The sequence below is a fragment of the Odontesthes bonariensis genome, chromosome 4 (genome assembly GCF_027942865.1).
Source record: "Odontesthes bonariensis isolate fOdoBon6 chromosome 4, fOdoBon6.hap1, whole genome shotgun sequence".
NCBI lineage: Eukaryota > Metazoa > Chordata > Actinopteri > Atheriniformes > Atherinopsidae > Odontesthes > Odontesthes bonariensis.
Window position 1 is genome coordinate 9254604 of NC_134509.1, and position 26355 is coordinate 9280958.

The window sequence follows — 26355 nt, forward strand, 5'->3', positions numbered from 1 at the left end:
ACCTCTTAGTTGAATATAACAATGACAACCTCTCACTTTGCAGTATGTGTGAATTAGTGAATGTGCAGCTGGCAAATTGCCCTTATGAGCATTATGTATCTATTACACCGAAATACTGTGCCAGTATGAAATGTTTCCCAAATAAAAACTGTTTCTAACGATGTAAAATATGGAGCAATAAAGTGAGAAAAAAAAAAAAAAAGCATAAGCTACCCAGGTTTACTTATTTACGCTGCGCGTGCGCTGGTGCTCGCTGCATCCTTTGCAGCTCACGCCTCATGCACTTGTCATTCAAAGGAGGAGGAGAAGGAGGGCGGGGGAGGTCGGGTTGGACCTGTCCTCTAAATTTAACTCGTGCTGGAAACAGCGAGAGCTGTGTAAAGGTCTCCCTCTCTTCTCTGTGTACTTGCGTGTTCAGCTGCCCGACTCACTTCTGTGCTGGCATTCTAACTTACTTTGGTACCGCTTTAAGGAGACCTAACAGGGGCGAACTAGCAGGTAAGGCTGTGCTGAGAAGGAGGAGAGCATAGAGATAGATTCATTTGTGTTCTTCTGGACCTGTTTTTTTTTTTTTTTTTTTTTTTTTTTTCTTGGACAAATTGCGCAGTTTACATGAGCAGCCTCGTGCGGCAAACGTACTTAAAAAAAAATAAAATAATGTAAAGCAGATTAAACGAGGCATACAGGGGTTACAGCGCTCATCTTAAATCTAGTTTTCACTTCCGCATGATGTCCTCGCGCAGCGCACGGACCACCTCTGTCACCGTTTTCTGAAGTTGACAATTTGATATATCGCAAGGTCAAGCAGGAGGCAGGTAAACAAGACTCTTTGATTTTCATGTTCAACACCTTCACCCGAACGTTTTTGTCCTATGGCGGGCATTATCTGTCCCGATATTCGTGTTTAGCGTGCAACGGGACGTTTCTCACCCCCACACATTTAAATCTTAACTCGCAATCTCAGAAACGTTTGTGAGAAATACACGACCTCTCTATGGCAGACCATTCTAAGCTATATGATTGTGACAGTGTCGCTCTCGTTTGTTTACCTTGGGACTGTAAAAGTCACTCAGCTGGTTTAGTGTCCTGGGAAAACTGCCCTGCTTCAATACAAATGCAGCAAAATAAATGTTTACTTAGTATCTTTATGGTCCTTTTTAAATCTTGTAAGATAAATAGAATAAACCCACACCTATGGCTGTCGTTTTAGGTGCTGTATTGGTTGTCTGACGCCTCACTGATGTATTGCAGGTACAGTGGCAGCACGCAGCGGCTTCTGGCCTCAGAAGCTATGGAGGGACTGTACTTTGAAGTGAAGCCAAAAGGAGGTGAAGCCCGGAGGCCACGGAGCTCTGATAAACCTAGTCCTCATCTAAGCTCAAACCACCGCTCCTGTCCGTCACTTTCGCATCTGACTTCTTCCCCTCAGAGCCTTCAGAAATGGAGAGGACAGGTGGATGTGGAGGCAGGGGAGGAGATAAGATACAAACTAACAATGACTGGTTCTCTGCCAGTCCACAATCTGACCACCATGGCCATGCTGCCCTGGGTGGTGGCTGAAATCCGCAAGTTTGCTGAAAAGGATCGGAGTGCTGGGCTGCGTTGTGGTGGTCGGTTCGACTCTGCTACATGCAGTAAGACGGTTCTTCTTTGTGTGTCGGCATCCTGTGTGCGGTGTGTGTCTGCTCTGGGAGAGCAACGTCTCTGGGACCCTCTGACACACGCAGTGTTGTTTGAATGTCGTCCTCACCAAGTGACCAAGCTGATTCACAACAGCCAGGAGCCCAACAGCTTTGCCTGCCTGGTGAGAAGCACGCCAAAGTGTGCCTGCTATGTCTTCCAGTGCCAGGACAGCACCAAGGTAGGTATGCATGAAGATAGTAAAAATCTGTGTCTTGAGCAGGAGACATATACTCATGTATGGAAGGAAATAATACCTACAGATTGGGTCAGAAGTTCCTCCACACTCATTGTGTGCATGGATGACATCGCAACTAAGTGGGGTTTAGATTAATTCTTTGAAATGAACATTTTCTGGGGCTCAGTGACTACACAACATTTTTGATCCAGAATGAAGTACATGTTTTCATTTCGATTGGGTTTTCTGAAATCGACACAGTAAGAATTTTTTCATTCAGGCTCAAAAATGTAAATTGAATGACAGTTGTAGCAGCATTGAAGAATTCTGGCTGGACAGTTGACCGCTCTTTGGCCCAGAATTCGATCAGATTTGTTGGATTTTCCCAGAACAGACCTGACTTTTAGGATTACCATGCATTCTGTAGTGGTAAAAACCGTCCCAGAGCACGATGCTACCACCACCATGACTGCCAGCTGCTACAGCATTCTTGGGATGGAACGCCTCACCTTTCATTCTCCAAACATACCTCTGCTTACTGTGGCCAACCAACTCAATCTTTATCTCTGATCTGACAACAAAGCCTTCCTCAAGAAGGACCTACTTTGTCCATGTGGTCAGCTGCAAAGTTTTGCATCAGTTTTGAAACTGATCTGGAGCTGAGCAGGGAATTCTTTCCCACACGCAAGCCTGAGTCTCAGCCCAGGGTGAGGTTAAACTTGCTTGATTGTATCCTATGACGCTGGTGTTTGAGTAACTTCCAGTTCAAATTAGACACGTGGCTTGGTGGTTCCTCCGAGTGCGTTTCCTTTCCGGTAATGACTCTAGTTCTTCTTTATAAATAAAAAAGGGGCTTACACTAATACCAAATGACAGACAATAAGAGCTTAGAAGACGACATCTTTCAGCAGCAAATGAGGCCAGTTTTTCATAAATCAAGGGGAGCGGGCTCATAATGAGGAATGTATGTCAGTAATAAACATATCAACACAACCTCAGCCAATAAATGTAGAGGTACTGCAAAAGACATATGGCTGTCAGATTAAGAAGAGACTGTCATGAGGAACAGGGGTCAGCCAGGCAACAACTCTCTCCTACATTTATATGTGTGACAAAAAGCTGGCTGAGCTTTAAATGTGACCGTATCAGTATTTGTCGGGACATCCCACAGAGAGAAACTGGATCTGGCTTTGGCATCACTGCAGCCTACGCATGCTGCACTTTTATTCCATTCAGCAACACGAGCAAATGTCCCGTCCACTAATGGTGCATTTAGTAACGTCACCCTGCTGACCGGCACACTCCTGACCTCTAATCCTTTCGCCTTTCCTCCACGTGGCGAGAATTTCCAAAAGCCTTAGTTTGAACAGCAGAGGTCCAGCTGGTGTCTGATAGTCGATAGCATCCCATGCCCAACATACCAGAGACAATGAGGCATATTAGAAGTGAAACCGAAGGAAGTCAGATTACAAAATGTCAGTTCGACCTTAACCTTAGTGTCTGTCTTGCTCCTCACATGACATGCGCACACATGTAGGGGCTCACGTAACAAATACCCGCACGCTACAGCCAGCGGGTGCGGCGTAGCTGACTGTAAACATGGCTGAGTGTATACTGTGGCAGAGAGGACAACATGCGGACAGGCTGCGCTTGGGCACCGTCACGGACTTTTTGTGTCCTGATGCGTGTGTGCGTGTTTTCTTGTCTGTGAGAAAATTAGCCCTAATTTTCATCAACCGGTCAGGATATGAAACCACGTTACCATGGAGACCACTTCCTGTGTCATAATGTATTTGTGATGGAGTTTTTGTGTGGGTGCTTGTTGTTGTTATTGCTGTTTTCAGCCCTATCCAAAGTGTGATGATGATCTCAGCCTGACCACCTGTTGCTCTAGATCTGTCACGCTGGGCTTAAACACACACACACACACAAACACACACTATTACAGACATGCTAATTATGAATACAATGTTATGGCAAAATTGTTTGGCTTTATATATATACTTACATATTTACAACTCTTGTCTTTAGTCTTTAGTAGGTGATGTGAGTAGATGTGTAGATAACTTAGTAGATAAGTTCTTCCAACCCCAAGTTGTTCCTACATTTACTTTGACTTTAAAATTATTGCAAGCAATATTAACCCAATATATTTACTGTTTTTTTTTGGGGGGGGGGGGTTCTTCAGCACTTGATTTAATTTGTTAATATAAACCCATTCCTGCATTTCAGGCCCGGAACACATTCCAAAGAAAAGTCGGTACAGGGGCAGTTTGAGGCTGGGAATGGCACAAGCCTGAGCTGGACAGCCATAATAATCTATCCCTCACCCGACACTATGTCTGGAGCCATCATTCATCGTTAGCTGTTATAACCACATGGGCTAGGGATTACCGTAGGGAACCTTTGTCGAGTGCTACAATACAAGAGTTACTTCACAAAGGCCAAAAACCTTGAATTCAAACTGTCTGCAACATGGCAAAGATCAAAGTAAATGCGAGTATTTGATGCATAGAGGGGAATGCAACGGAAAGCTAAAGATGCTTTTGTTTTTTTCCCCCGGTTTTGATGAAACACTGCTAATATTGCACCATTTGAGGGTTTTTGGTAAAAGGCCCGCTGAATGTTGGAAAAGTGTCAGGATGATGCTAAGATGTAAACTGGGATCTCTCTCTTTCAGCCACGGAGAGGCTGTGAGAAATAAGAGTTGTTAACAAAAAGAAAAGAAAATCTTGTTAACTTGTCAAACTGGTGTAAAGTAGGCTGGAAGCTAGAATTTTAGTGTGAGAGAACACACACACACACACTCACATACCAAATGACACTGTGCATGTGACACCACTGTCACTTTCAAGCACAAAATGTGACAGTTCACCAACCAGCAGTTCATTTTCACCACAGTATCATGTGCAGCAAAAGTTCAAATGTGTTTGTCGCCACCACCTGGTCCTCTATACCAGCGAGGCCCATCTGGGGTGTTCTCATTTTAATCGTCAAAGACATAGAGTCATACACAATGGTTTTTTTCAATACTTTAAACAAGATTATTATTATATAATTTTTTTATTATGACAAAAATGGACCAGGGCCTAAAGTTTGTGCATCTTGCTTGTTGAGCACTAGTCTGAATCAAATCTTTATATCTTTATAGGCAGCTCAAAATCATTTCATCCTTGATTTTGGTGGGTTTTTTACATCCATTTTCCAGCAAAGTTTCTAGTTCTGTGAGATCCCTGGGCCATCTTGCATAATCTGATCATTAGAGGTCAAGGCACGTTTTTTTTTTTTGTTTGTTTGTTTTTTTTTGCCACGTCCTTGCTACCGGCTGCAGTATAAATCCAAATAATGAATAATCCATACACTGTGCTCAACAGTGGAATTTTACAGACCTTTCCTCCAAACACAACCAAAAATGTCCTGTTTGACATCCGTCACTCCTCAGGACCTATTTCCAAAATATATTTATGTTCAGATGTTCTTTTTCAAACTTCAGAGGCAGAATTTTGTGGTGACAGGCTGGAGAGTAGTTCTGGCTGGAGCTATCTTATAGCCTTTTCGCCCTCTTTATTGGCAGTGATTTTTTTTTTAAATGTTTTTTTGGTGCTGAGCAGCAGTTTAGTGGAATCCCTGAGCACTTCCAAAGCTTTGACATTTGTTTTTCCCTACTGCTGACAATGCTAACAAGCTAACTACAGTGTTTGACCTTGTCGAAATTTCAAGGGCTCAAACCTCCTTTGAGAAGCCTAAAGGTTTAAATGTGTGTGTGAGGAGTTGTGGGATATGAGGTTGGTTACACAGTTCGAAAAACTTTTTTGTTTGCGGTGAAAACAAATTCGATGGGAAAAAAGTATATCTTTAATTGGAGCCATAAAGGAGAAACTTCCTGCTCTGTCTCCTTAGACAGAAACTCTCCGGGGGGGCTGCTGGGTTTTCCCCTCCTGCTGCAGCGGTAACAACAGAGTCACCACTGGGTGTCACCACAGACTCATGTAATGTTCATGGTGACTCAGGATGAAAATCTTTGAAGGAATTTGTGTTTGTTGCACTGGTTGATTTCAGTGACTGCCGACAAGTGTTGTGTTTGCAGACTCGTAAGTATTTTTGACATTGTTTTTTTCTTTTAAATATTTTTTGGGGCTTTTTATGTCTTTTAATGGATAGGACAGTTGGAGAGAGACAGGAAGCAGGGGGCAGAGAGAGGGGGAAGACACGCAGCAAAGGGCCATCCGGTGCGGGACTCGAACCGGGGCCAGCTGCAGCAAGGACTGTAGCCTCTGTACATGGGGCAGCTGACCGCCCCATTTTTGACAATGTTAATGCGACCAAATTCATAGAAAAATAGAAAAGTCGCCATTCACACAAACAATCTTTCTTTCCCTATCATCACCCGTGCTCACCAGCAAACATTAGGGCAAATATATATCACATGCTGGTTTCATTTGATTTTTGTGTGTAACTCGCTCGCTATTTTCATTTACAAATAAATGCATGATTGTAAAATAAAGGCATATATATGTATTTTAAAATGACACTGTAAGTTTTTCATTGAACCCATTTGCTATTGGGAGGATAATAGGTTTGTGTATGTCAGAAAGTTTCTTACAGACAGCTTTTGAGGACTCTAATCTTTTTAAACTTTCAAGTAAAAAACACAGATTCATCAGCATGAGGTTGCAATAAATATCCATCTATTATATTGCACTCCCGTAGGACCAACACTTTTGTTCATCAGCGTTCATGATGCTTAGAAGTGAGTTTCCTCAAGTCTTTTATAGCGTCATGACAGTTTATGTCATATATTTAAAAAGTGAGTGACTGACGGTGCCCACTATAAGCCTGAATACTGGTTACAGTGGAAAGACGTGCAGGGAATGTAGCTGTGACTGTGGAGTTTGACACACAGAGAACATGGGCATCTTAATGATGACCAAAGGACCAAGACATTAAATTGGCTGCAGACTTCTGGGCAAAAAGTTAACAACCACCAAATCTCGGTCAGTAATTACTCTCAATGGGCATTAATTGGGTCTGTGCTGCCAGCAGACAGGAAGATATTGTTTATGTATATGCATGCCAACGATGTTAGCAGATATAACCCTCACTATGTAACAGTAACGTCAAACCCGCCCAGACCAAACATCTACCGCCCAAACTTTTTCCGGGATAGACTTGCGTCCAGCCCATTCTCTCAATGCATTGGTGGGTTTCAGTAAGTCAAAATCCCCACAGTTTGGTGGAAAAAAGTCAGAAGTCGCTTGGTCAGCCTTCAAAATAAGAAAAGCATTTGCAGGGGTTCAATGGATAATTATGTGAAGAATTTGGATTTATTTTATTCTGAAAGCTTTAAACCGGATATGGTGTTGAGGTCTTTATGCTCACAAGCTTGACAACTACGGGATCCTCCTTGGTTTCAGGGAGCAAAATGAACTTTCCAAAGATATGATACTGAAGTTCCCGACACAGCAAGGAACCATTTACGGAGGGGTAGCCGTTCAGACTTGGTCTTTGTTGAGTTTATAGCGGATGGGATGAAAGCGAGACTCCAGCGACTCGCCTTGTTCAACAGTAAACAGGAGCAGAAAGATGTAAGTGAAGTTAATAAACTGTTGTTCCGCTCGCGTGCCATGCTAAGAGGACAGTTAGCTAGCGTTAACCGATCATGAACTTCAGTCAAATTAGTGCAACCTGATTGCTAACTTTAATTATAGCTTGTCCTTGATTGATTCCAGCAGAATAAATATATAATAAAGGGATTTTTGTCAAGTGATATTCTATATTGACATGATATGAGCTTTATATCATTTACAGGGTCTTGTTTTTATGTGGGGTATTCCTGTTTGTTTGTGTTAAGTTAAGGCTGTGCTCTGTTTAGGTGTGACTTTAAAAAAAAAAAAAAATGTTATCACCGGTCCGTTGCTGTCCAACTGGTTGTAAACTTCCAGGTCATGTAGGAAAGTCGATAGCAGTTTTGTTTGGTCATCTACTGGTTTTCAAACTTCCTCTAAAGTTGGAAGATAAGATTTCACATGAACTTTGGTACTTCAACCATGTATGAAGTCTACAGATGGATATGAGACGGGCAGTAGAATGGTTTGAATGCCACATGATCTGTTAGATATATTTTATCATGCAAGTCTGAATTTGGATGTTAGGGATTTTATTATTTTTCCATCATGTAGAAAAAATTTCCCACTGAGGTTCAGATTTCTGTCTTTGGACACTTATTTAGGCATTTTGCGATCTAACCTGAAGATAAATTAAAAAATGAAGACTGTCGGTATGTAGTTATTTTGTGACAAGTCTATCAGATAAAGAGGAACATCACTCGTGTTGCACAATATATTGTTTAAGTGTTGATGTCATGATGTGCGAATGCGGGATGGTCACATCACATAGCATGCGCTCTTAAGAAGGGCAAATTAATTCAAATTTGCCGTGCAACAGCTCTTTTATTCTGTGATTAAAAATGGAAAATCTCAAATGGATTTAACTTCCTGTGGCTAATTTACAGAAATCTGTCAAATCAAAACAACATTTTGTCAGTTTTCAAAGCTTTTTGATACTACTGATCTGAGGCAAATCGGCGGTTCATTTCATGGTTATCAATCACTGAGTGTTCATACAACTGGGACGTGATCTGCGAGGCCCGAGGAGTCGTTTGAGTCTCCCAACTGATTATTAAGCGTGTTTGACGGAGTTGGAAGGAAGGCCAGTTGAGAGTGAGCTGTCATGAAGGAGCACCAGCCAATGAGAGCACAAGAGATGGGGGCAGACAAGTTTGTCTGACTGTGACCAGGACCATCCAACTTTGCTCACATCCAATTCGACTCATTAGGGTTAAGGGGTTCACAGATGTGGAGCCCAAAATATTATGACAAGCGACTTGGATGTGGGCGTAGTTGAATGGTCCAATTCCATCTTTCCATAGTTCGCACTGAGAGGCCTCTTGGGTCAGGGAAAAAGGAAAACAAAAATAAACAAACATACAGCAAACATGTTGAAGAGCGTTCTGCTCAGAAAACTCAGCCATGCCTCTGATGTTTTAAGTATCCTGACAGGTTTAAGAGAGAAAAGGTATCGAGAGAAGCTTCCAGTTGTCTTCAACAACTGGGAGAGCAAAATGAAGTGGATAACCAGGAGCCTCTTGTGTCACATGTAATGTGAGAGATTTATCGGCATGACGGCTGGAACTGCTTGATATAGATCAGTCAGACGAGTCGGGGCTTAGGTTTGGCATGAAGACCTTGTAGTTTGTGACCTCCTGTCGCAGATCAGCCACGCTGCGTGAGCACGCTTCAAAATTCCAAAACGCAAAGGAAGCTCGTCGCGTAGGATGAACCATCCGACAACACTGAAAATTTAGCGTTTTTGAATATGGCTTCACGGTGTTCCTCCTCAAAGTTTACAGTACAGTGCTTAAACTAGGGATGTTAACCGATGACCGTATGACCGATGGTTGATCGAATCAACGTCGTCCGGTTAGAATTTTTCTGCCGTCGGTTTAAAAAAAAAAAAACTCACTATATCTTTAGAAATGTTATGTGAGCATGAGCCATCCCACGATGGAAGAACAACCGCAGCAGAGCTCACGTAGCACGTAGCACGTGTAGGCTAATGCAAATGTATCCTGAGGGCAATACTGTGACAACCTTCACTGCCAGCTTGTTAGTGGCTGTGTGTGGACTACGACGTGTGGACTTAGCCTACTTGTTGTGATATATTCATCTGTACTTAAATGGCATGACGACAGGAACTTATTGCAAAGGATTTTGTGCAGCATAGGCTACGCCACAGAGGCTGTTGGCATTCGGTAAGTTTTTTTTTTAACGAAGTCATTGGTTGACCTACTTTCCACACTGCCAAATGCACCGTTCTCTGTTTGTGACTTTGTAACGGGGGCTTTTAACAGCCCGAGTTCGGTGCCGTGTTTGATTCGTGTTCAAAGAGTACCGTGAATGGAAGGGCGCCGTTGTGCGTAATGTGTGACTGTACGTGTCTGCGCAGGCACAGCAATTATTTTTCTACCCAAAACCCTTATTCCTCCACAAGTACGCCTAGAACTAGTGGTCAATGATTGGGGAAAATGTATAATACCAAGGGCACGAACTAACATTGATTGTGTGATGGGAGCCTAACCATTCTAAAATGGGGGCATAACTTGTTCCACGAGGCAGAGAAAGACGCGCGACAGGACACAGACATCATAAATGGCACTTATAGAATTTTCGGTGACCGACTTTAATCGACTAATGAGGCTCAGTGGTCGGTCAAGACTTTTTTTAAATTTCGACATCCCTAGCTTAAACAGGATTTCTCTTGAGCCTGTTGGTGTCGGAGCAGCCGGTTCTCTGAGGCAGTGGTTACTAATAGTCAGACTCTTAATAAAGCTGAGGACATGAAAATCCGGTGTATGATTGGGTACAGCCAACACCGGGTAAAATGTAGGTGTATGTGTGAGAGTGTGCGAGTGAGTCAGAGCAGTATCACCTCTTGAGCTATTGAACGCAAGCCAGAGCTTTTCTTCTGGAACAGGAGGCAAGTCGTTCTGTGCGCTGTGTTAGTCACATCATCTGTCTCAAGCTCTTCCTTCAGCAGTCTGGTTCTCCAGCAGGCTGTTAGAGTTGGTTTACTCCACATTGCCACTGAGTACATCTGCCCCTGTCCGTTAGTATGAAGGGGGTTTAAATTATAATGTTGTCCAGTAATGCCTCTTTAAAGAGGAGACCTCAAACTTTAAAGATAAAAAAAAAAAACAGTTTTTTCGATTTAAACTGCAGACGGCATTTTGATTTAGCAATGAACATACTTTTAAAAGTGCTTGGAGGTAATGATTAGCCAGAATTGTGCCAAACAACTTTCATGGTTGGATCTTCAGCCTCCCTTTTCCTTTTTTTGGCCATACCCTCTTCTTGTAATTCTGTGGTCCTGCGTGCTCTTCCCTCCCTCACTTTGTGTCACCTCATGTGACTGCTTTGTGGAAAGAAAGAAAGAAAAGCTGGTAAACTGAAGGCACCTTCCTGTCTTTTTGTTTATTTTTAATTTTTTATAACCGACAGTCTATTCCTGTTGCCCATCTGCTCCTCACAGTTTTATTCAGTAGCTGCTCATTCTGTTCATCTTTATGTGAAACTTAATATTTCCACCGTGCGGCCCCCTTCGTCTGTTTGGAGTCATGCGGCGGTGACATCTTCTGCTACGTGATTACCCTTTAAAATGTTCTTCTTTTTCTCCTTTATGCTTCCTGTTAGTGATGCGTCCCCTTCTGTTTAATATATGTAGAACTTTGAACTTAGTTATGCTTCACAAGGCACAAGACTCGGGCACATGACCGTGAGAAGTGCAGGAGGGACTTTTAGCTGTTTCATTCATCTTCTCGACTGGCCGGTGTGTCATTGAGTTTTCAGTGACTTTTTTTGGTAATTTCCAACGTTGTCCTTTTTCCTGATGGCATGCACAAAGTCTACAAAATCTTCCGGCTAAAGTGGTATTGGTGTAATGATACTTTTAATGTGACGTTGGCCCCTTTATTTTGTTTCTTTATTGTGTTTTTTGCTCATCGTGTCTGGATGAAAAACTTAAATTGCACGGTTGTTTTTTTTAATTTGCCCGCTGCTTTTTCACAGATATTTGCTGTTCCTTAAACTTTTAACTACCAGATCATTGAACTAAATCTAGAAACGTGTCAAACATTAAAAGCCCCCCCCCCCTCTGCATGTAACTGTGATATCCAAAGTTGCTCGTCTTTTGAGATTTACCGTAAGGAGTAAATGCACGTTCTTTGTTTGCAATTTATCTGCTCAAAGTGGAAAGTTTCTCGGCACTTGTCTAAACGCTCAGTTAAAAAATGAGGACCTCAGTTGAAAATCTTGTCCTCGGCCACGGAAGAACACACAGATCTTCTGTAATTTTGCAACAGTGGCAGAACTTTTTGATGGCACACATTGATACAGAATTGTGCCTTCTCTATCTGGTCCGTTTTGTCTGCAGGGATATAGAACAATCTCTGTATGTTTCAGTGAGGGGGAGTCATTTGTAATTCTAAAATCATCTATATCATTGAAAATAAGAAGATTATGTCTAATCTCTACATAACAACCAAAAAGTTTATTTTGTTTGTTGAACTGACCTACAACTTCTCTATTTTTGCATGTCCTTGTGTAACTTCCTTCCTTTTAAGGTCAGCACTACAGTAACTCTACTCATTGGTGGCACGGTGAGGGACACCCAGCTTTTCTGTGCGACGCGGTGTGTGTGTGTGGGTCTTTGACTCGGATTGTATCCTGTTTAAGATCGGCCCGTGTAAACGTTCCACTGTAAGAGACGGAAACTATCAAGCCCCCTCAGTCAGCTTCTCATATTTATTACACTCGATTCGTTGTAACAGAAGGGGGTCAAGAGTGTAAGTGTGATGACAAATTGAGAAAGGGTGAATTAATGATGCTGTGCAAAGAAATGTGTCCATCTGCTCTCATCAAGCGTGGAGAGATCGACATTCCTGACGAACAGTTCTCTGGAGTTCGTCACATAAACAGATAGAAATGGCTTACATTGCCTTGGGTCTTCAAAGCACGAGTAGCTTTGTTATTTGCTTATACGTTGATTATTATAGATTAAATTCCATCAAAATAATCAGACACGAGTGTCGTGTCTTTTTGAATGCTTGTTTGAACCAAATCCTAAACACAGTAAAAGTAGGAAAGCCATTATATTTAAGAGGAAGATCCCACCAGACACAGCTATTATGGTTTGGCCTTTTTTTTTTTTTTTTTTTTTTTTTTTAAATCAGTTATTGATATAGTTGTAATTTAAATTTGGTTTAATTAGCTTCTTGTTGCCTGAACTTGTAAAAATGATTTCATGCAGACATGCCTTATCATACATTTGGGAATAAGAGCCTTGTTTGAAAACGTTCTGGAGGCTGATTACATCATCATTATGGGCAGCGAAGGAACAGATATCAGCCCCAAAAAAGTGTGAAATGACTAGACAAGGACAGCAAAGAACACTGATTCTTCACGCTGTTCGGTATCTTTACTAACCAAAGGACACAGAAGTGAATGAAGGAGGAAGAGGAGAGGCGAAGGGAAGGGAAGCACTGATCTTATCTGTTGGTTGAAGTGTTTCAGAGAGCAAAGCAATGAAAGCTGAAGGAAGAGTGGGGAAATGGACGGCATAGGAAAACCAGAGAAAGTCTGTTGTCAGTGGACACTTTGCAGACTCCACTTTAATGCCAGCATGATTTAAAAGCAAGTAGACACTTGAGGCAAGGGAGTGAGAGGCACGGTGTCCTGGTCATGGTGGTGATGCTGCGCAAAGCAGTGTTCACGGATAAGGAAATGAAGCTTTGGCTAAAAAGTAGGAGGAGATGGTCGAGAAGAGGGTCGTTTCTAAAAGGATGGGAGAAATCCATTTAAAAAGAATCCCTTCATGAAATTAAATACTTAAGTTTGGGAGTTAAGTTGTTCATTTTATCTGCTCAGGCATTCAGAACCCAATCAAAGGGCCTGAATAACTTCTCCTTGATCATTCCCTTTTTTAGCATCAGAAGCAGGTGTTATTTCTAGGAGAGCACCACTTACGAAACAAGATGAACCTTCAAAAAACTTGTTTTTGTTTCCATTAGCCCTGTTTATAATATTGATTAGAAATACCTGTCAACATCATTGACAAATTGACTGTTTGATATGAAATGATGAACTCAAACATTACCATACAAGGAAAATAACTCTAGTAATGACCTCATTTTAAAAATGTCTTTAACATCGATGCCCCAAGTTTGCACCAATGTGGAACCGCTGTTTTAATTTCTTGCCCTTTCTATAAAGCAAACTGGATGCTACATTAGCTCCGTCTTTTAAACCGCTGCCACAAGCTTTTTATTGGCCTCGTCGGCCCCAGTTATTCTTCCCAGCTCCTTGATGCAAGCGCTTCTCGGCTCTTGGCGAGCAAAGAGGTGGTGCTGCTCTTGAACCGGTTTTCCTGGCTAAAGAATGGTTCTTTTGGCTTTCAGATGGAAAGGAGTGGTTTGAGATTAGGTACTGGCTTCAAAGCAGTGCTGGAATTGTCATGGCCAAAAAAGACTTTAATGAGTTCCAACTCTGTAATTAGTTACATCTAGAGGTGTATATTAATAATTGCTCTGTCTGTGAATCTTTTTCCCAAACGAATTACCTGAATTACCTAATATTTACTGCCAAAAGATGTTTGATTATTTTCTATTTCCTCTTTTGAACAAACACTAAAATTCCAAGACCAAATGTGTTCCAGAACCTTTGTGGTGGAGATTATGTGGAGCAGACAGAATTCGTAAAGCTTATGTTATTGGCCTGTTACCCAGAAATGTACTTAGTAACCCTCTCACAACTGCAAAGTCGTAGCTTTGAAAAGTCAAATACAAACAATTTAAAACTACAGTATGTGAGTGTAAGTCCACTGGAAGGTTTCATTCCTGTTAGATATATATCTATTTTTTCTTTTTTTTTTTTTAAAGAGTACATGCAGGATAAAACGATAAACTACACTTTTGGCATTTAGCTGACAAGTTTACAGAGTAGCTAATGGTTTCAGAACAAAGCCTCATTTGTGTGACTGTGAGGCAGGTATTGTTTAGATTTGAAGAAGAAGAAGAAGGGGGAAAAAGAGAGAGAGAGAGAGAGAGAGAGAGAGGGTGTGCACACTTCATACCGAGGCAAGATACAGCAGGACCTGGCTGTTTGTTTGTCTGTGAGAGTTGCCAATCAGGCAATGCCTCCTCTTGACATCACTGCTATGACTCAACCAGTGCTTCTGCTTAGCTTGTCTAACTTCCTCTCTTTTGTTCCTTGGTCCGATGCACTGCCATTGTGGTGTTGTGTACTGAAAACCACAAAAGGGGAAGCATATATACGGCAGCCAGATGGGTTTTCTGATGTACTGTCTGTTATTTTCTGACTTGTATGTTGTTGTTTTTTTAGTACTAGCTGCATATGGCTGGATTAAACTTTCAAGGGGTCAGCACAAGGCTACAAAACATCGGTATAAAAGGTCCCCTGTCTTATAGAAGAGATATTATAGTGAGTATTTTTGTGTAACGGAGCACAGTGGTGGTCAGTGTTAGTAACGTCAACCAAACCTTTTCTCGTAGAAAGACCTTATTGGTATTGCTAATAAAGTATTTACAAGCCAATGGGAACTAGAGTTGCAGTGAAATGCTACATTTACAGTTTTTACTTTGTTATAATGATGATGCATCTTTGTATTAAAGCTCCTTAGATAGCCATTTTTTAGCCATTCCTCCTCTTTTAATGTTACTTATTGTCTTACCACACAAAGCTCTTCCTTTCTTCTGCTGGTAGTGAGCCAAGGTCATGGTCTGATTATTTATTTTCAAAGGATGAGCAATGCAGACAAAGCTACAGTTAAGAGACTAAGTGTGGAAGAAATTTGACGGACAACATAGAACTGATATCTTCAAGAGATGCTTTGAGTATTTGTGTTAAACATGGGATCCTGGACTTCTCAAACTCAGATTAATCCGTAATCCAGATGTGATCTGCACTTTTTTGTGAGAGCTCCTCACAAAAATCACAGATGGGGCTCAACCACCAGATGACGTGGCTCTGAGACTGGAAAAACCAAAGACTTTCAAAAGCTTTTGGAAGTCATGGCACTTATTGAAAGTCCCTTTTCTTCTTCTCGCCAGCAATGGCAATCCATCAGAAACCGCTCAACATCATGTTCGTCTATAGCTACGGTTTGAGCTTCTTTTTTTCCAAGAGCAACAGCATCCTCTTAAAGTACGAAAAAGTAAAAAAAAAAAAACTTATTATAACTTATAAGTTATTGTTTTTTTTACATACAAAACCTCCAGATACTTCAAGGTAGCTGGCAGCAGTCTTTGCCTCTACAGTGTGAAGACAGAGCAGATATGCGTTTGTCAGTTGGGTGGTTCGAACCTTTCTTTCAGGCTCGTCCCAAACAAGTTCTGTGGGCATCAGGTCAGCCGGCTTAGGTGGCGCTGACATGAGTGACAGTCCGCTATCCTTTTCTTTCTTCTCAAAGAAGTTGTACAGAGCCAAGAGTTCTGCTTAAGGTCATTGTTCGCTTAATGACACACGTACACATACTTGAAAAGACTTTTAAACTGACTTTCTGAAGGTATAACATGACACAGCAAGATGGAGTTATATCCATGTTATGCATATGGAAAAACACCCCAAACTTTAGGGGTTTAAATACGGAGGAATCATGCTTTAGTCTGTATGATGAATGTACAAAGTCTGAAGCAAAGTTCCTGAACCTCGACTCGTCTGTCCATATGACTCGGTTCCAGTCATCCTCAGCACAGTCGGACCAACAACGACCGTCTAACTTGAACAAGGGGGGGGGGTTCTTGCATTTTAGGCTTATCCTTCTTTTCTAAAATTGTATCTTGTCTAAAAATGATGAAACAAGCAGTCCTGTTTCATTGGAAAGCATCGTCTTCTTCTGCAGTTGTTTAAGACAGGTAAGTAGAGCTTTGAAAAATTTCCGATAATGTTTTAAAAAAGAACTTTTGCAGAATAGCAGAACATGAGAGCTGCATTGTCTATCGACCCTGCGCTTCTGAAGCGGTTAAATCGATTTCAGAGATTATAAAAGCCAAACAATTCGATATGCTGTATGTAATATTGAACTTAATGATCTTTTGCAACGTTATGGTAAAAATTAATATGTTAGCATTTACTAATACTACTGTGTATCACTACGGCTGTAATAAATGGGTAAAAGTTGATATAAAGAAGTTGTATTAAACCTTTACTAGAGCCTGCTGATGGTCAGGGAGATCCTGCGTAAATGGTGGAAAGAATGGATACAGAAAAGGGTTTGTTGTGTTGGCACGAGTTATGGTTAATTTGTTCTGAGGTGTCTTAATTAGACACCTAATGGCCGCTGGTTGGCAGACAACGTCGGGTTGAAAGGATATCAGCATAGTCAGAAACGTGACTCCAGTAAATGCTATCATGCTTCCTGTGTGCTCGGTGTAAAACATGAATGTGTAACTTTTTAAACTGTTGTGAAGTACACCATATATATTTAGCTTCTCAGTTATTTATTGCAGTTATTCGTGTTTTGCCCCTCGACTCTAACATCTCAATTGTGCTGCTGTTGTTTAAAAATGCCTTTTCCTTTACCAGAAATGAAAATGCTCATTTTAGATTATCAAGTGAGTAAGAACATCCTGGGAGAGTCAGATCGAACAATTAAAATCAAAAATAAACTTTTTCTTTCTGTACAACTCACATCCTGTGCGTTCAGCAAATTAGTCACACACATTCCAGCTAAAATAGCGCCTCCTCAGTTGTTGCCTGCGGAGTTATACGCAGAGTTGTGGATGTAGACGTTCTCAGTCTGAGCATCACTCTGAAAATCTTGGCTCCTTAAGGTCCCCCACAATCTGACCTACTTTTATCTGCTTTGTTTGTTCAGTCTCGGCGCAAAACATAATAAGTCCATTCACCCTCTCTGTCTCAGTGTGCTCGCGGACCTTGAGACCCTGAGCTGAATGAACCCTGTACAGTCAAAACAGCAGCTATCAGCAACCTCTGCGAAGTGTCTCCAAATGAGCACAGAAGTTAGAGCCGAAGTGTTGACCGTGAGCACTTCTGTATTTACCCAGCAGCAAGATTTGGCCCACTGAGGTTGCTACAGTATGTGGTGCATTAAATTAGTTATTAACATTAAAGCGTTTAGATGAAGTTCAAGGTTCATGGATGAATTAGGCTGACCAGGAACAGAGCTGTTTTGGTAAGATCTGTCCTCTCACTCTCACTCTCTCTCACACACACACACACACACACACACACACACACATAAGTTATTTCATGCAGAAACATGAAAATACACAATGCCCGAATAAACATTCTGCTTTAAAGCAGAATTTATATTTAGTAAAAGTAGATGTCACTGAGGAAAATGGGTGACCAAAGTTTGGAGAGGAAAAGAGTAAAGGATCGGCCAAAACAGTATCAAATAAAGGGGCGAGTTAGTACAAAGCCTGCTTTGAGACGAAAGGTCCCAATTTGGCTCATTTTCAGTACAGGAGGACGTCACAAGGGGTGCTCTATTTCAGGGAGCCAAAACACACTTAACACCATATGTCAGGTTAGCTCATTGTAAGGTGTGGCATCCACATTTATAATGGAAAAGCTGTGTGCCTATGTAGTGTGTCTGTTATGTTTATTTCAGGGTTTATCCGCTGGTGCTCTTGCAAGCCGCCTCCTATTTCTTGATGTGTACCCAAAGTACTGGTACTGTGTGAGAACTTGGATGACGGCTTTAGAGATTAACATTGAAGCACTAGAAGAGACGTGCATTTTCATGGCAATGGATCTTAAGGTTATGGAAAGGTCAGGTACTCCCACGATGCTAATGTGCAGATTGTCAAGTCTTCATGGACACACGAGCAACGTAAATTTGGAGTACTTTTCATAGCTCCAAATGTAGAGCTTCAAATATAGTCTAGTATTGCAGAAATGTTTCCATGTTGCTGTAAAAAAAAAAAACCCCATCATGCTGTTATAAAATGAATCACTATGATCACTGCAGTGGTTCTTATCGCTTTCTTGCCATCTCTCCAGGTCCCTGAGATCATCAGTACGTTGAGGATGGCTGGCAAAAGCTCAGCACGCAACGATGAGATCACCGCTGTTCCTATCAAGACTTCCGCTGGCTCTGGAGGGAGTGACCCCTCTGAAACGGGCTTTTCCTCCCTTTCCACTACAACAAACTCCACAGCGCCCACTTCTGCCATGTCTCCGTCAACCTTCGCCAAAAAGTTTGAGGTACTATTTTGCGGCCGAGTGAGCGTCGCCCATAAGAAAGCCCCGCCCGCGCTGATCGATGAGTGCATCGAGAAGTTTAGTCAGCTGCATGGCTCAAGGTCAACCGATAAAGGAGGAAATGGGCGCGGATTGGTCGACGGGCTGAGGAGGGCATTATCCTTCCAGTCCAATGGACTGGGAAGTGGTTCTGTTGGTAATGGTGCAGTGGGGAGTGCCACCACAGGGACACACCCTGTTCTGTTCAAGCACGACCCCAGCTTCCCCAGTCTGCAGGCCCTGGATGAGAATGGTCTTTCACCAGAGATTTCCAATACCAACACTACAGATCCACTCGACCACTCCACTAATGTACAGCCCACCAGCCTGCAGGAGAACAGGACCATGCTGTTTACGGTAACATGCACACAAACACACACACAATATTTAAGGAATACTCTTAATTGCTCTATGAATAGTCTCATATGACTGTATTCTCCTAAGCAGGTTTTGAAATTCTAATCGTTGAAAACTGTTATTGTAGATCTGGGCGACATTTATGGGGATTTAGGGGAGGACCGTTTCACGGCATAAGTGTAGTAAATCTCCTGAAAACGGAGACCATAGGCTTATAATTGGAAAAGTTGGGAATAGTTCATTTAGATTGTTTGAGTATTCATACTTTATTGTTCAGTAATGCAGGAATTGTCATCTCAAATGTGTTTTTTTTTCGATGTAAAATACAGAAAACACTCAATTTGTTATGGCAATTTGAAGTATAGACATTTACTGTTTTACACAGATGAATATCGTCACTCACTGTGACATTGTTCGTTGGTATGTTGATTTGCATTTTGAATCCTTGAGTTGAGTATTTTGTCCTTCACCAGTTACAAACTAGCAACAGATCTGACTGAAAACCATGGATATGATGCTCTCCCATTGGTTAGCTTTCTGTCAATCACTGGGAAGCCATCTTGCTTTATCATCTATTTTAGGGAATAAGTTGACAAATGGACATTGTGGGCTTATGAATAAGATGGGAAACTTTTACTATGGTCTCGAGTCCTCGTAATTTTCTTTTCGACTTCTATATAAACTCCTTTTTTTTCAATCACATGTGGCCCCCCTGCTGACCATTATAAAGAATGTATGTTTAAGGCACACTGGCGTTAGTTTCAGATTTGGCATGTGTGCAGGATGGCCACATACAGCCCCTGCAGTAGGACACACAAAGAGTTTACAATGAGAAGAGATGTGCAAAGAAAAAAACTCCAAATAAATTTAAATATTTTAGTGCTGAGGTCCTCCATTCTGTCTTTCACTCAAGTTTGACAACTGGATTGTTTGTGTTTATTTGCCCTTATCATAAAAAGCCATGCAGCTGTTAGCTGCTGTCAGCCCTCCAACACACTCAGCGTGTGTGTCTTTTGTTTCTTTGCCTGTGATCAGCTTAGACTCTGACTGAAAAAAACATTTTCTGCAAAAGCTCATCACGTGCGCAAAGAGAGTCTTCTTTTTTTGTAAAAAAATGTATATTTTTTTGCTGTGAATGTTGAAAACCCTAAAACGCATCTTAAATTGAATAAGATGACAGCTCATTGTCTGCTTTCAGTTCAAATCAAGCCCACGTCATCTTTACAGAATTGATTCATCACCTGCTCCACTGAGGCTTTTGTGAAACAAATGCACCAAAGAATAGAATAAAAGCACAGCTTTCTCCAGTAATCAGTTCATGCTCATGTTTCAGTAGTTTTCTCATATATTTGTTTGGAGTTTTGGATTCAGCAAACTAAATGCCACTCGTAAAGGAAAATGAAGAAGAGAAGAAAACATGAAAATATAATATTGACTCAGCAAGAGTAAATGCCGACTGCTGCCCTAAATGACTGCAGCCGCACTCCTCTGATTGACCTGTTCTTGCCCTCGGTGGCATTTTTCCAGCAGGAATTTTCCTGTTTGCGTTTCAGGCAGGAAATGGTCATCATTGGCACAGGATCCACCGGGGCCCATGACTGTCCTACTCAGCAGATACGGACATCTTTTTTTTCACACTCATTATACATCCTGCTTGCTGTCAGAGTGACCTCACCCATGTGACATCATTGCCCCCCTTTTTTTCTGCCTCAGTTTTAAAGACATATCAGATACTCCTTCTTTTTTTTTTTTTTTTTTTTTTCATTTGATACGGAAGGAAAATGGAGAACTTCTCACAAAATGCACTGGACCACTGACTTCATTCTGTTGCTTTTGGAATGATAGTTACTCATTTGCTAACGTTGAGACTTGAGGTGTCCCCTGAAGGGATGTTAACCGATGACCGTATGACCGATGGTTGACCGAATCAACGTCGTCCGGTTAGAATTTTTCTGCCGTCGGTTAAAAAAAAGAAAACTCACTATATCTTTAGAAATGTTATGTGAGCATGAGCCATCCCACGATGGAAGAACAACCGCAGCAGAGCTCACGTAGCGCCCTCCTCAGAGGTCCTCTCTTACACCGGTTGCAACTTGTACGCCGTACATGACGGGTCCTGTCTGCGCAGTTAAAAAAAAAAATCGCCACTATTAACCTAAATAAAGCCAATGTGGCTGCGTGTGGACTACGACATAATGATAATTGTAACACTGTAATGGCAAAAGACACAAGACTAACTTAGCCGACTTGTGATATATTCATCTGTACTTAAATGGCATGACGACAGGAACTTATTGCAAAGGATTTTGTGCAGCATAGGCTACGCCACAGAGGCTGTTGGCATTCGGTAAGTTTTTTTTTTCAACGAAGTCATTGGTTGACCTACTTTCCTGTAACACTGCCAAATGCACCGTTCTCTGTTTGTGACTTTGTAACGTGGGCTTTTAACAGCCCGAGTTCGGTGCTGCGTTTGATTTGTGTTTAAAAAGTACCGTGACTGGAAGGGCGCCGTTGCGCCGTGTGGCTGTGCGTGTCTGCACAGGCACAGCAATTATTTTTCTACCCAAAACCCTTATTCCTCCACAAGTACGCCTAAAACTAGTGGTCAATGATTGGGGAAAATGTATAACATTGGCACGAACTAACATTGATTGTGTGATGGGAGCCTAACCATTCTAAAATGGGGGCATTACTTGTTCCACGAGGCAGAGAAAGACGCGCGACAGGACACAGATATCATAAATGGCACTTATCGAATTTTCGGTGACCGACTTTAATCGACTAATGAGGCTCAGTGGTCGGTCAAGACTTTTTTAAAATTTCGACATCCCTAGTCCCCTGATACGCAGATATCCTAAAAATAACCGAGAATGAAAGAAATGAAACTACGTCATCTGACACGTTGGGGGGGACAAAATGACTTAAGTGCCTATTTTCAGACATCTCGTTATATCTTGTACTCACCAATAAAGTCTTGGGGTTTTTTCAGTTCACCTAGGTGATGCGGTATTTCCTACCAGGTTTCGCATATTGTAACAGTTTTTTTTCTGTTTCTCTTGATATTTTAGGTGGGCCGGTCTCAGATCTTCTTGGTCAGTCCAGACACTAAGAAAGTTGCCATAGAAAAGAGTTTCAGAGAAATCTCCTTCTGCTCACAGGTATGAAGCACCAGCTTCCTACACAAAACTGTCTTTAGTTTGAGTTGAATGGTTTGAGTTTACAGTTCATTTTAAAACCCCTTTTTTTTGTTGTTGTTTTTGTTGTCTCTCCAGGGGATTCGTCACGTCGATCACTTCGGCTTCATTTGCAGGGAAACAGTCGAGGGGGGAAACTGTCACTTTGTGTGCTACGTCTTCCAGTGTACTGATGAATCCCTGGTGAGATGGTGTTAATATGGATTGTTGCTTTTTTGCCTTCTAACACAACTCGCTCAGCACCCCATAACTTTACACACACTTTGGTTTGATAAGCGGGGAATCAGTTTATTGCGTTTTTGGATAGTTGCTGTGTCTTCCTGCACTTTTGTAGTCAGCCACTGAGTCAGATGAAGCACCATTTTTGCATTCATATCTTGTTTGTGAAGAGAAAAATAAGTTTGCAAAACGGACACCGCTTCTAGTGCCATTATAGAATAGTTTTGGCCACTACACAGCGGATATATTTACATATTTAAAATCGGCATAGAGGATAGTAAATCTAGAACATGGTTTGATACAGTTATAAATGCTTAGAGTAAACCTTTGAGGAACTGTTAAAGTGAGCACAGTCCACAGTGGAGTATGATTTCCAGTAACAATCAGAATGACTTTATTATGCCATATCAGTGCTTCCCACTCAGTGCCCTTATCTAATCAAACCAGCTGTACAAACAGTGAAGTTACTGACTCTTTCAAGTCCTCCATGTTTTGCCAGGCTTTTTGACTTGTTTGGATCTTTTATTTGAAATACGACTCTCTAATATACTTTGTTTTTCTGCGGCTTTCTATCTTAAATGGAATACGTTTTGAAATAAAAATGTAGTTTTGGCCCAGGTTTTGCAGCCCAGCCAGGCTAAGAAGTTGGGGATGAAAGGCTTTGGTCAGATGGTTAATCCAGCAAGCTTGAGGTCACTATGTATGAGATCCCGAGTTCTTTTGCAATTAGAGAACTTTACATAAGAATAACAACCAGTGAAGTCAGCAGTCAATCAGGCGTTTATGGTGTGATGGTCATACAGAAGCCATTCCTCACTGATAGCCTCACTGATAGTTTTCCAAAAGGGAAACGGAATGACACTTAGATCATAGGTAGCCAATTAGTCTGATTTGATGGCATAACAACGTAATTATTAACTGGCCATAATTCCCAACGGCGTGTGTGGAGGAAACAGGATAAGGAGCCTCACCTGACTGATAGCTTCCCTGCAATCAAACATGGGGGTGAAGAAGTTTTTATACGACAAGATTGGAGAATGTTTGCTATAAGAAACATGCAGAGAAGTCTAAAATTAATCCTAAGTTTAAACACAGCAAAAGAAGAATGGGAGAAACTTTTAACAGAAAATATGTGCCAAGCTTGTGGAGTTATTCCCCAAAAGGCTGCCAAAGGTGCCCCAAGCACACACTATAGGAAGGATCTGAGTACTTATGAAAAATAATTTGTTTAATTTCTTTCAATTTTCAATGAAGTAACACTACAGTAAAACTAAATATTTATGTTTTGTTTTTATATAAATGAATTAGATAATTTTTAGATTGACAGCTTGTACAGAAATGTGTTTGAAAACAGCATTTTGATATGTGTGTGTGTGTGTGTGTGTGTGTGTGTGTGTTCTGAGAAACTAGACACAATTATCACTGTCCACCGTCACCTTTCTCAACCTCTTTTGAAAGTATGACTTTGGTGTCTCGTTCAAGTAATATTTAGAAAAACTGTCACGCCACGTCGGAAAAAGAGGTACGCACGGGCAGGTTTGCATCAAGTCTGAATGGATGAAAGGTTACCAAAGTTTTTCTTTGGGATTTTAACACCCTGCATGTTTGCTTTGGATCTAAATTTGAGTGCCACAAAGCATGGCGCTGACATTTCTTGCCAACATTGTTTTCTGTTAGTCGATATTAAATGCAGCTCCTGATCATGGGGTCTGTGACTCAGTGCATCTGTGCTCCTCTGAATCATGGTGTGCCAAATGGATTCTGACCGAAGGAAAGTCTTAGTAGTTTACTCCACTGTTCGATAGTTAAACAGCAGCGTGATTAGTTTATTTTAATATATATATATTTCTGTTAAACATTCATTATTCTTTTCAGTGCTGTAGAGAAGAGAAAAAGCTGCTTTTTCTTTTTTTTTCACCAATTTTTTAAAAAATGAATCTGTCTGAAGAATGCTTGTATGAAGGGTTGATTAAGAAGCGTCCTGTGCTGCTGTTGTAGGTGGACGAGATCATGCTGACTTTGAAGCAGGCGTTCTCTGTGGCGGCCATGCAGCAGAATGCAAAGATGCAGAGCCAGCAGTGCGACACCTGCCCCATGCAGCAACTCCACAGGCTGTGTGAGAGAATAGAAGGTAATAAGAGGTAGTTCACAGTACAAGTTACAGTTAGAAATTTGCAATATAACTAGTTAGACAGTCTTTTCAGTAAAAACACGTTCAAGTTGAATTAAAGTAGTGCGAGTTCTTTATCTTTACTTGATTACAGCTAGTGCCTTCACTTTAGTCTTATCCTTATCATAAAAAATTAATTGGGCTTTTTACATTATAAATAACCCTACGTCATAGTTTCCTAGCTGATATGCTGCTAAATTAGATGGAAGGCAGAATCCAAGGACCCTATAAACATAGATTATATCTAAAATGAGATTGGGCTCATCTGTCGTGTGCTTTTAATCAATAATAGTTTTATTTTTATTTTGTTTTAGGTCTGCACCCATCTAAAACAAAACTGGAGCTTCAGAAACATTTGGCCACTTTGGACAATCAGGAGCAAGCTTCAGTGTTTGAAAACACTATGGTAATGTATCTGTTCTGTTTGTGGGCCTCAGGGCCAAGGTGCAAAGTCCGAGCGTTCCCCTTGAGGTGATCACAACTTCAAAACAAACCAGTCCATCTGCAGTTTCAGTTCAGTCCCGAGGTTTTCACGTAAGGGTTAAAATGACAAACAAATCCAATCACTTGTAATTTTAAAAAAAAATTTTTTCCCCAAAACACTGTTGATCAAGCACCTCTGTTTAACACGTCGAAACTGTAAATCTTGGTCTTGGCCTTCCTGCAATGATGCCATTTGTTGCAAAGCAGGCATGTGACAAGAGGAGAAGCATGTTTCTCTTTGACTCGGGTGACATCTGCTGGTGATGTTGCCAAACTACAATACCGCAACGGACTACCTGCGAAAAGTTTTAGAAAATAAATAATCTGCCCCAGATTGGTTCCCTCTGCCATGAGTCATGTTCATAGATTGCACTGTTTATCATTAAGCTTCCAGTTTTTCCACATTTTTATTGTTTGTTTTGTTTTTTCATGAATGAGTATACAAACCAGACGTTTGCCACAGATTACGGTATGTTATTATCTTACATTATGTTTCACTTTTGTGCGTCCAGCGGGCTCGTCCTAAAAGCGATCAGGAAGAAAACGAGCTAGTCATGGCCTCTCTGAGGAATCTGTATGAGGAGAAGCAGAAGAATCATCAGCACACTCTGCCTGGAGACAGCAAACAGGTATACTTTGTGCATGTCTTCAACACATAAATACTGCTGTATTTTTTTTCGTGGTGTCAACAATAACGTGTCCCCTTTTACTTTTAAGGATGCTTGAACTGGGTGCGGCGTTTTGTCTGAATCTTTTTCCTCTTTGCTGCGTATGTAGATGTGTGAGGATGCAGCTGCAGCACCCCAAGAGGCGCAACAGCAGAGTAGCAGTCGGCAGCGTCTTGAGCAATTCAAGAGCCGAGCCAAACGCTCTCTCACCGAGTCCCTGGAAGGCATCTGGAAGGTATCCATCTCGCTTTGTGTGCGATGATGCACAAGTATGTTCTTGTATACTAATGTCTGAACAAAGCAAGCACTTGATATCTTAAGGGAATTCATGCAACCGGTGCGATAAATAGACCCAAAGACTTGGCCTTTATTAAAAAAACAAAAGATCTGAAAGGTTAACTATAATTGCGACTTTTATCTACTGCAGCAGTGGTATCTTATAAAACTAAAGACATCTATATTTAGATATTTTTAAATGTAGAGTGATGTAATGAGCCATAATCAAAGCTCACATGCTCTGCATTGTTGCACATTTGACTGCCTGTGAGTTCCTTTCAGAGTTTCCTGC

The 26355-nt window shown here is 41.3% G+C and overlaps 1 protein-coding gene across 5 annotated transcripts in view; it reads left to right on the forward strand.

Moving 5' to 3' along the window:
* The first annotated feature begins 361 nt into the window (after positions 1 to 361).
* tbc1d1 (TBC1 (tre-2/USP6, BUB2, cdc16) domain family, member 1) overlaps positions 362 to 26355 on the forward strand; it is a 55938-nt gene continuing 29944 nt past the window's right edge. For 2 of the 5 annotated variants that reach the window (XM_075462839.1, XM_075462840.1), the window contains exons 1-9: positions 363 to 498; positions 1252 to 1861; positions 18457 to 19053; positions 22122 to 22211; positions 22326 to 22430; positions 24465 to 24597; positions 24951 to 25042; positions 25632 to 25748; positions 25897 to 26022. In XM_075462839.1, coding sequence (XP_075318954.1) covers positions 1292 to 1861; positions 18457 to 19053; positions 22122 to 22211; positions 22326 to 22430; positions 24465 to 24597; positions 24951 to 25042; positions 25632 to 25748; positions 25897 to 26022 — 1830 coding nt within the window. In that variant the 5' untranslated portion in view covers positions 363 to 498; positions 1252 to 1291. Of the gene's footprint in view, positions 499 to 668; positions 816 to 1251; positions 1862 to 7235; positions 7444 to 18456; positions 19054 to 22121; positions 22212 to 22325; positions 22431 to 24464; positions 24598 to 24950; positions 25043 to 25631; positions 25749 to 25896; positions 26023 to 26355 lie in introns of those variants that run through there. The other 3 variants (XM_075462837.1, XM_075462838.1, XM_075462841.1) reach the window with 3 other exon arrangements.